The 11,564-nt window shown below is 36.6% G+C and overlaps 1 protein-coding gene across 1 annotated transcript; it reads left to right on the forward strand.

The window, feature by feature from the left end:
* The first annotated feature begins 709 nt into the window (after positions 1-709).
* Positions 710-11,239, forward strand: LOC131485293 (sulfotransferase 1C4-like). The gene is made up of 7 exons (XM_058684601.1): positions 710-1,085; positions 4,163-4,288; positions 4,862-4,959; positions 5,240-5,366; positions 5,584-5,678; positions 8,777-8,957; positions 9,903-11,239. Exons 1-7 carry the CDS (start codon positions 917-919, stop codon positions 10,016-10,018), a joined length of 912 nt encoding a protein of 303 aa, XP_058540584.1. The 5' UTR covers positions 710-916; the 3' UTR covers positions 10,019-11,239.
* Positions 11,240-11,564: the final 325 nt, after the last annotated feature.

Raw genomic sequence — 11,564 nt, forward strand, 5'->3', positions numbered from 1 at the left:
ACTGAGCCACCCAGACTCCCCTATATATTCTTTATTATATCACAAGAGACAGGAAAATTAAGTGGGTGTCCTGTAATATTTAGCAGTTAAAAACTAAAAGGTATCTGGCCTTGTTTTAGAGGTGAAAAGAGGTTATGGTTGAAACAGGAGGAGAAAACCCAAGAAGGAACCAGAAATGGTTCCAAGGAAAAAGCAAGGAGTTTTCTGCATCTCTTTTGCTTTAAATGAGACGTGCATATTCTGATACTAACACTGTATAGCCTACAAAATGAAGAGAACCTTTTCTAATAGAGCATATTTTATTTTACTCTTAAAAATAACAACACTGACCCTTCCAGATATTTGTGCTGGGAGATTCAAATCTAGGACCTTCTTGCCAACAGCCCACAGAAATTTCCCTTCAGCCTTTCAGGGAAGTTATTCTATGTTGCTACCTCCATTCGCTACCTCCGTTCTGTGAGCAAATTTCCTGCAACTTTTTAATTAGCTTAACATTCACAGAAGAGACAACAAATGAATGTGAATTATTTTATGAACACAAATAAGAGAAACATAAACAACATGGCACTAAGTCTTGTTAAACTGACACAGAAGAACAGGACTGAACGTGAACATGACACAGCAGCCAGGATCTGGGAGGGCCTCTGGCATTACGTCAGAGCCTGGATGGGAGGAGGGCTGGAGCTCATTAAGAAAAGGCCTGCGTACAAAGGCCTAAACAGTAGTGCCCTGTTTCCTGGAACTGGGGCTAGCAGGCCTGTAGCTGGTTTGCACATTAATTGCCAACCATCCCCAGGCTATCCAGGTAGAACTTGCAGTCCGAGTCTTGCATTGCCTGTACAATAACAAGAATGCAGCTTTGTGCTGACTGAGCAGTAGCATTTTATCTGGTACATTAGTCTGATTTCTGATACTAATGGCCTTAAGTAAAATGGAGGATTTTAAATTTGATGGAAAAGAGCGCATACCTGTCGACTACGTGAAGGGGATAATGCAACCCATACCTACCTGTAACATCTGGGACCAGATCTGGAACTTCCAAGCCAAGTCTGATGATCTGCTTATTGCCACCTATCCTAAAGCAGGTAGGAGGTAGGGGAGAGGGGAAGGTGAAGAAGAGAGTTAGGAAGGTAAGTGGGGAAAGTACATTAATAATGAAATAAAGGAGTGGGAAATTGTTTACTGGACAGAGTGATATGGCTAAGATATATATCTTGTGGAAACTGAAACTACAGAAAAAAATATTAAAATGATGTACAAATTTTAAGAATTTAATTCTTCCTATGATGTACATATTTTTTTAATTTTTTTTTTTGAGAGTGAGACAGAGACAGAGTGTGAGCAGGGGAGAGAGGAAGACACAGAATCTGAAACAGGCTCCAGGCTCTGTGCTGTCAGCACAGAGCCCGATGTGGGGCTCAAACTCACGAATGACGAGATCATGACCTAAGCCAAAGTCAGACACTTAACCCACTGAGCCACCCAGGTGCCCCTGATGTACATTTTTTTTACTTCCCCAGTAAAGAGTGAATGAAAGAGCTGAGAACTAAAGGGCTAGATTTATTGATTTGTTTGTTCCCAATGCAGGCCCTTACTGCAGATCCTGTAAAAAAAAAAAAAAAGAAAAAAACAAAACAAAACAAAACAAAAAAACTTCTTTGTGTGTGTGAGCTAAAAAGGGGATCCCAAGGCTGATTTGGGGAAGAGTTATGGGAGCTTTGGTCCTGCAATGCTGATTTCACCTCAGCAGCCCCCAGAAGCCCTCAAAATTCTCTCAGTTCAGGGTCTGAGAACTATTGTTTTGATTTCCATCCTCCATCATGGCATGTTGTGAACCTACTTCCTTGTTTCAGTAATTAGTTTAACAGAAGTTGCTATAAAAGTAAGAATACTTGAGCCCAGCCACTGTATCATAAAAATTTTAGGATGAGCAGGGAGAAATAGTTCTCTACAGATTTTTGTGCATATTACATATATAGTAAAAATACACTATTTAATTCACAGCCAGATTGCATGTACATTTGCTCTTTGAAAAATCAAGTTACCTGTCAATAACCCCTTTCACACACACACTCACACACGCGCACACACACACACACACACACACATAAACACCAAAAAATCTAAACCTAAGCATTTTCTGAGATTTTATGTTCAAACCTCTCTTGAGTCTTTATATCTAATAATCCTAATAAAAGACTACCAGCAGATGAGAGCCTTAGACTCCTAATTTTCTAATCTTACTCATCGTGAGCCCGTTCAGGATTAAACTTTCCTGAGTTTGTGAATGTAAAAGAATTCACTGGTAAGAATCACATGTCATAGTCTTAATTTTGTCCACAACTCTACTTGATCATCATTTCAGCATAATGTTTAATAGTTAATCTTTCTCTGCCTCCCAAATGTGAGCAGCAAGATTTGGTTTATTTAAGGTTTTCATGGGTTAGGATTAATAGGGCTTCAACAATCCAAATAACTCACTAAATAAATAATATGCTTGCCAGCTAATGTAATATTTAATCATCACTAAAACCTTATCCATAACAAAGGCTAAATTTATTGGAGGGAAGAATGAACAAGCATGGATGAAAAATATGGCTTACACCTAAATTTTTAAAAGAGTAATAAATACTCTGTGAATGAGCCAAGAGAAAAAATATATTATAAAATCACTGACCTCTAGAGGATGTATTGAGAAATTCCACTCATCCCCAAACCCCTAGCAACATGTGAACCTGCCCCATTTTTAGCTGGCCCATGGCTATAAATTCAGAGTGACCACCTAAAACCAGTACAAATAGCTCTAACTTTCTTTGACTAGATAGCTGAAGAAATATTGTTCTTTTATCCTGTAATAAAAGAGTTGGTGCCAGAAAATATTAGAGACCAACTCATCTACGATATAAAATGTAATTTTTTTCATTGTTTCCTAACCTATGCCCTTCCTGTAGAGCTAAAAGCACTAAATTGACAGTATGAGGAAAGGAGTCCATAATGAGATCTGATTTCAGAGAAAATAGGAAGATTAGCCCAGATTCAGGATTCAGAGAACCATTCTCAAATTGTTCATCTTCCTGACATGGATTTGTCAGAATGTCTAGTACAATAGCTCTTCATCAAAGGATGAAGATTTAGTTGGTAGGCACTGTATCAGTCAGAATCAGACAGCACACAGAAACTAACTGGGCCTGGGAGACAAAGGGCCCTTCTTCCAGTGGCTTCTTGCATTTGAGACACTGGGCAGCAAAATGTGGTATGGCCTCTGCAAAATTTCTATCTGTTGAAGCTACCTTTCAGGAAGAATGACCTCTATCTCTCTTCCACGTTTCAATGCATTTCATCAGGGGACTCTAAATAATATTCAGAATCTTAGTGGCAAAGAAGTCTAGATAATGCAGTTTTTAGCATTTCGGTCCCTGAGATAAGGGGAAAATTGAGAAATGGGTGAAAATGGATACTAAGTACCAATGATCAATATCCAGCCCAGATACTAATTATTCACTTGTTCATTCAGCCAACACATATTAAGTAGCTCCTATGTAGCAGCCCTACTATGTGCTTGGGAAACGGTTTGAAAACCACATAGTGATTACTCTCCAGGAGATCATAATCAGGTGAGAAAGACCTTTCATTCTAGCTTTCTTATGAATAATGCAGCTATATCAATGAGATAACAATTCAAATTAATGGTTGTGACAGGCAAAAAAAAAATGAACTGCATATTTATCAATATAGTGTCCACTCCAAATTGCAGCCTTTGTATAAAAATTCATATTGTGATAACATAAGACAAATAAAAAATGATGTTTTCTGAATTCCACTATAAACCTAGCTTTAAAATGCAGAGAGATATTCTAACAAATATGATCATATTTTAAGAAATGTAGTATACTAGAGGCGACTGGGTGGCTCAGTCAGTTAAGCATCCAACTTTGGCTCAGGTCATGATCTCACAGTCTGTGAGTTCGAACCCCACATTGGGCTCTGTGCTGACAGTTCAGAGCCTGGATCCTGCTTCAGATCCTGTGTCTCCCTCTCGCTGCCCTTCCCCTACTTGTGCTCTGTCTCTCCCTGTCTCTCAAAAGTAAATAAATGTAAAAAAATCTTTAAGAAATGTAGTATACTAAATGTCTGTGCATCTTCATCTTACATGTGGAATAAGGAACAACATGGACTCAGGAGATAGTGGACTTAATACAAAATGAAGGTGATGTTGACAAAAGTCAACGAGCACCTACTTATATACGATTTCCTTTCATCGAATGGATAGTCCCATCCATGAGATCTGGTGAGTATGGAATAGCAACACTTGACTATGATCCTAAATATACACTTAGGGTTTTTTACTATCACATTCACAGGCATTCAAGCTGAAAAAAAAAATCATAGAAAAGACATAAGAATTAATACAACCACTTTGAAAAACTAGAAAAAAATTAAATTCTAGGCATTCAAGCATTACTAATGAATTATGTGACTGTATTTTTTTAACTGTGTCTGGCCGTTGCTAAACTCCAGACATTTTCTAATGGAGTTACTGATTATACACAAGTTTTTCTTCTCCATTAGAAATTAATTGTATTCCACAAAGTTGAGCCCAAGTGACATAATTTCATCATGGAAGGGTTTGAATCTTTTAGGTTCTTATTTGTTTGGTTTCTTGTTTGTTATGGCTAAAGACTGTTTTAGCTTTAAAAAATCATTCATAAGCTAGACATATTATCTCAGATCTACTGTTACAGTGCTCTCATAGTTGCCTTGAATTGTTCAACTGTTCCTAAAGTAGTAATAATGGAAGCAGTAAGATGTTGAAGCAAATAGAAAAAAAATGGTGGTGAGTGATCAAAAATCAATTTTGCAGGTTTGGAACAAGCTAAGCAAATGCCCTCACCACGGACCCTGAAAACACATCTTCCCATCCAGTTGCTGCCACCATCCTTCCTAGAGAAAAACTGTAAGGTAAAAAGCAAAAGGAATTCACAATTTACTCCTTAAAACAACCCTAGAGTGGTCTTTAATTTCCTCTTAAGACACTTCACTTGTTAAAGAAGAGAGAGTCCATCTCTTCACAATAATCAATATGCAAATTGATTTGAGTCTTTTTGAAGTCCCACAAAAGTCAAAATCATAAGAATGCAGCATCAGAAAATCTCATCTGTATGGAATGTACCCACTTGAACATAATTTGTATGAGCAATAACCAAATATCAGTCTAATCCTCTTTTTGCTACTTTCCTAGATAATCTATGTAGCAAGAAATCCAAAGGACAATATGGTGTCTTATTACCATTTCCAAAGAATGAATAAAGCTCTTCCTGCTCCAGGAACCTGGGAAGAGTATTTTGAGAGTTTTCTGGCTGGGAAAGGTAAGAGAATTCAGTTTGTTTCTTTTCTGTCTCAAAATTCTCAAACACTCTAAAAAGAAAACATCATTTCCTTAGAATATCTGGGCCTCTGCCTGCTTTACTGTGAAGAAATCATCAGTATGATACTCTCCCTCTCTTTAGGAAATCTCCTTTCAGTGGAATATTTGTTTGTTGGGCTTCTGTGATTCATTACCCTGTTTTTCATCCCTCCTTGCAGTGTGCTGGGGATCATGGCATGACCATGTGAAAGGATGGTGGAAAGCCAAAGATCAACACCGCATTGTCTACCTCTTCTATGAGGACCTGAAGAAGGTGAGGAGCAGTGCCATGTAAAATGTTCCCATTGGACTATAAGACATTTAAGTCATAATGTATGGACCCTACTGGGGACTCATAGATTGAAACAGGGAATAGAAAATGCTGCATTTCATTGGTTACTGCTGTCCATGAATCAAAGAACACATGGGATATCAGGAGTTTATGTATCACATAGTTTCATCTATAATTTCCTGGTGCTCTGGGGTATGGTACACTGTTTCCATATAGGCAAAATGCAAGTGATACCTTTATTTTCCTCTTTCATATCTATTTTAAAATTCCATTTAGAAAGTAAAACATTTCCTAGCACATTTTGTGTTTTTTCATCAGTACTTGAGAAACATCATAATTTCGAGAAATGGGTTAAGAATTTAGGGTGTAATGGAAAATACTAATGATTTAGATTCAAAATTCTTGAATTCAAAGTGTGGCTTTCCCTACTGGCAATTATTCTTGGTAAGGACACTTAACATCTTAGAGATTTACTTAGTTTCCCTAAATGCAAACACTAGATAGTAATATATACTCTTCCAAGATCTACTGTGAGGACTAAATAAGATGAGGTTCATGGGAGTTTACTATAAATTATAATATACCCAATACTATCTATGACTTAACTAAATACAGGGATCTATGAAAATTAGAGTCTCTGTTCTTCAATTATCACTGAAAGCCTTGCTACTCAAAAGGTGTTTCACAGACTAGCTGCATGGGGCTCTCAGACCCCACATCAAGCCTACTAAGTCAGAATGTGCACCTTATAAGATGCCTTATAAAATGCCTAGGGGATTTGTGGGCACATTAGCTTAGATGTATGTCTCCTGGGTTCAGTCACTGCTGGGCCTCATCTAGCTGTTTCTACAGAATATCAAAAGAGTAAAACAGAATCATTTTTATTTTTTTAGTCAAGATACAATAGACAATTAACATTATATTATTTTCAGGTGTACAACATGATTTAATATTTGTATATGTTTTGACATGAGCACCACAATAAGTCCAGTTAACATCTATCACCACAGATAGAGAATTTTTTTCTTGTGATAAGAATTTTTAAGATCTATTTTCTTGGCAACTTTCAAATAGACAACATTGTATTATTAACTATAGTCACCATGCTACACATTACATACCCAGGACTTATTTTATAACTAGAAGTTTGTAACTTTTGTCTCCCTTCATCCATTTGCCCATCCTACTCTCTATCTCTGGCAACATCAATCTGTTCTCTGTATCTATAAGTTTGGTGGTTGTTGTTCAGATTCCACTCTACAGTTTCTTCAAACAGAAAAGGTCAGATATGCGCCCTATCTTCCCTATGTGCAGAGAGTTATCTACAGAATTCTACATTTAGATATTCAGTTAAGAAATATTATGGCAGGGAATCGTATAAGGGAAATGTTTGCTCTTTAATGAATAGATATGACAAACTGAGGAAGCCATAGAAGGAAGGAATACTCTGCTGTTAAACACAGAGTAGGAAAACTCCATGTAGGTGATGCTTGTCCACATGATATCAAATGTATCATTATAGGGTCAAAATAAGAATATATCATCAGGAATGATGCCCTTTTAATGGGGTATATCCTAATGTATTATGATGCCAGGAAGAAACTTTATTGAACAGGTAGTCTAACCTTAGAATCCCTAGAGCCCTTTTAAATATTTCTGTGATCATGTTCTGGAATGCCCCCTAACTAGTCACTCAAAGCTCAATATTCTCTGCACTCTTTTTTTTTTTTTTCTGGTGTAATTTCTCTTAGCTTTTCTTTTTTTTCCCCTCTTTTTTAAAAACATTATTTAAATCCAAATTAGTTAACATAAACTGTAATAATGGTTTCAGGAACACAATTTAGTGATTCATCACTTACATATAACACCCAGTGCTCATACCAACAAGTGCCCTCCTTAATGCCCATCACCCATTTAGTCCATCTCCCCACCCAACACCGCATCAGCAACCCTCAGTTTGTTCTCTGTGTTTAAGAGTCTTTTATGGTTTGCCTCCCTCTCTGTTTTTATCTCGTTTTTCCTTCCCTTCCCCTATGTTCATCTGTTGTTTCTTAAATTCCACATATGAGTGAAATCATATGATTTTTTTCTTTCTCTGACTTATTCTTTTAGCATAATACATTCTAGTTCCATCCACATTGTTGCATATGGCAAGATTTCATTCTTTTTGATTACTGAGTAGTATTCCATTGTATATATATTCCATATCTTCTTTATCCATTCATCAGTCAATGGACACTTGGGCTCTTTCCATAATTTGGCTATTGTTGATAGTGCTGATATAAACATTGGGGATTCCTAGTCTATGTGAAGCCAATTAATTAAGCACTTTTGACATCCAAGCTTTAAAGCAGAAGACACAGATGTCAGGCTATGCCTTTCTACTTTCTTTCCCCTACCACTCCTCCTAGAGATAGGGACTTCCCACGGCCACAGCTCCCTACGGTGGTGTGTCCCTCTGATGAACTCTCAGGAGCACATAAACATCTGGACATGCTGGGCAGTAGAATTACTAGTCATGGGTGTCTCTTGGGCACTCATGGGTGCAAAATAGTCCTCTCCCATTCTCCTGCCACCACTTACTTCCACCACTGAAATGGTCTGGGGACATTTCTATCAATGAAACAGGAGACAGCCTCCTTAAATTGTCTTACCCTATGCTTCCACAATACCTTTGCTCTTATCACCAGTCTATGGACTCTCCTTGTTGGATATTTAATTGACCAAGATCCCCACCCCCTGCGATAACTGACTTGCATGGGACACTTGGGCATAACTCTTAGTGAAACACTCTCCCTGCACTGCATGTCACTGTATGCTGAATGTTTCACTAACACTTCAGTTTTTGCTCCTATGTTAGAGCAAGAAAAGTTTAATAATTCCAGTTAATAAAAAAGAGAATATTATGGACCATCATGTTAAAATGAGTCATTTATGGATAGTTGAGCATTTGTGATATAAGATTTTTTAATTTTATCTCATGGCATGTTACTGATTACTGTTATTAATTCATTTCAGTATTCTTATTAAACCAATTGTTTTATATCAAATCTTCACTTTTCTTTCAACTCTCATCATAGAATCCAAAAAAGGAAATTCAGAAGCTGGCAGAATTTATTGGAAAAAACCTAGATCATGAAGTTCTAGATAAAATTCTCCATCACACTTCATTTGATGTTATGAAGCAGAATTCAATGGCAAACTATTCATCAATTCCTACTGAAATCATGAACCACTCTGTTTCTCCATTCATGAGAAAAGGTTTTTATATTTTCTTTTGATCATAATCTTAAAAGTGTTGTGCAACCTTTCATAACCTTGGGGGAATTTTCTTTCCTGTGGCTAAGAAAAAAAAAAAAAGCTCTATAACAAATGATTCTGGGATTCTTAGGAAACCACAAATGAAATGAAAACAATGTTCAGACAATTGAAGAGTAAGGTGTGGTGTCTAAATCCCACCCCTTCCCCCCCCAACTCTTCAGAGATCTTACTGATAAGGTGAAAACACACAGAATTAAATGAGATAAGGCAAAGAATCCATTTTATAATGGATTTACAAGGGCTTTATGCTATCAGTTAGATTTAATTCATTCCAAAATACTGAGTGGTTACTATGTGCCTGGCACTGTTCTAGGTAATGTCTAGAGCAGTGAAAAAAAACACAAAATTGTCTCCCCTCATGAACATTATATTCTAGCCACAAATAAAATAAGCAAGAAGAATACACAGGATAATAGATGATGGTAAGCACTACAGGGGGAAAAGGCAATCTGTGAAAAGGTAACAGGAGTTGCAATTGGAGAATTTGGGGGATTTTTTTTTGTTTTTTTCCTCAGAACTATACCTTGAATTCTCTCACATACAAGCCCTTCCTGGTAGGTCTATACAATGAAAGCTATAGGCATAAGCACCTACCACACTTTGACGTGCAAAGAGGACAGGAGAAAAAGACAAGAAATCCCCCCATGCCTGCTGTTTTAATTACTGTAGTTTCATTTCCCCCATTAATGTGACTCAGTGGGTAATGGGCTCTCCCGTTACCAGATCAGATAAGAAATTCTTCTTCCCTTCCGAATGAAATTGACAGGTTAGCAACAGAAATGTTTTGTTCAATATTGCTTCCCAGGAAGGTAGAACAGAAATATTCACACAGAAACAGGAAAATAGAGAAATACAAATTGACTCTCTCCCACATGACTGTTTCAGGGACAGTTGGAGACTGGAAAAATCACTTTACTGTGGCTCAGAATGAGAGATTTGATGAAGACTACAAGAAGAAAATGGCTGATTCCAGTCTAACTTTCCACTTCCAATTCTCATAAAAAAGAAAACAAAATTTTTTTTTAGTTTATTACCTAATTTATTGGGTAATAATTAAATTTTGTTGCTCAGATCACATAATATTGGATTAGGTTCTCAGACTAGTTGTTTATTGTGTTTGCTTTTGTGCACTCTAAAAAAGTGGGGATAAAGCTAACAGAGATTGGGGACAAGGTGGAGAGTGGGAGGAGAATGGCAGTGTGGAAGGAATGAGGTTCAATCATCACTAGTTAAAATCCTGGCATCATTGCTAATTATCACTATGTTTAAGTTTTCTACAGATCATGTGTTTGTTAACATTAAAAATTCTTCATTCCTTATATAAGAAAACATTAAAATTTTCAGAGTAAGTGTTCTTTCAGACTAACTTCTCAACACAGCACTAAAGTATGTAGATAGTGACTATTTCTCCCAGAAAGTAATTGGTAGCCAAGTAACCATCGTGTAACTCTGTTTCCCCCTGAAACTTTCCAATTCACTTCAGTGTTCTTTCTATAATACATCTATCCCTATCAATTACCACATCCTATATACTTAACTCTCTCTCTCTCACCTCAGCCAGTGCTATGATTCAGTCTTGGAGTCATATCTTGATTTGCCTCCTTCCAGTGAATCCATAATCATATGCTAATCCACCAACAATATCTCAGTTTTTCTTGTATGAAGTCTCATTTCTATAGCCACCCTTCTGGTTCAGAAACCTTTTACCCATACTAGTGTAAGCTTCCTAACTAATTTCTCTCTTCCTCGCAAATCTATTAGTTACTTTCCTAAAACAGGATTGTGATTGTATTTTTCCTTAGCTCTAAATAATACTTCAATGACGCTGAATTTACAGTGGCTGAAAGATAAATCCCATGCTTTTTAGCCATCAATTCATAGGCAGCTATAAACATATGATATGGTTGATCTCATCTTCCAAACCACTTTTCTAGCTTAATTTCATCTTCTAAACCATCTCCTTACTTCAGCAAATTAGCTACTCACTGAGCCCTGATATCTTGCAGGTTCCTACCCTACTAGTTTTATTTTCACCATGCCTCTATCTGAAAACATATTCTACCTATCCAAACCATATAACATTCCTCAATAACCAGGACAAGTGGTTCATTCCTTCTGCAAATACTGAAAACTGAAGAGATCATTTGTTCTTCTGAAATTCTCTACACTTAGTATAATTCTTTTGTGATTAAGATTAAAGTATATTACATCTCTTATATGTATATATTGTCTTTCTCGTGCTTATTAAAATTTTCGCTTATTTATTTTTTTCCAAGATAGAAACATTGCTATATACTTCATTGCATCAAACAAAATAGGACAAGCATGAAAATAAGTAACTGAAAGAATATGTCTGTCAAGGAAATTCAAAACAGCTAACTTTTTATATAGTAGTAGCTAAATTTATATTTAAGTAGTACCTATAAAAGTTATCATCTTTAACTGCTGTCCAATATACTAGCTACAAGTGCCTATTTAAATTAATTAAAAATAGATAAAATCTAGTTCCTCATTTCCACCAGTTAAGTTTCAAATGCTCACTAGCCA

The sequence above is a fragment of the Neofelis nebulosa genome, chromosome 9 (genome assembly GCF_028018385.1).
Source record: "Neofelis nebulosa isolate mNeoNeb1 chromosome 9, mNeoNeb1.pri, whole genome shotgun sequence".
In the NCBI taxonomy this organism is placed as follows: domain Eukaryota; kingdom Metazoa; phylum Chordata; class Mammalia; order Carnivora; family Felidae; genus Neofelis; species Neofelis nebulosa.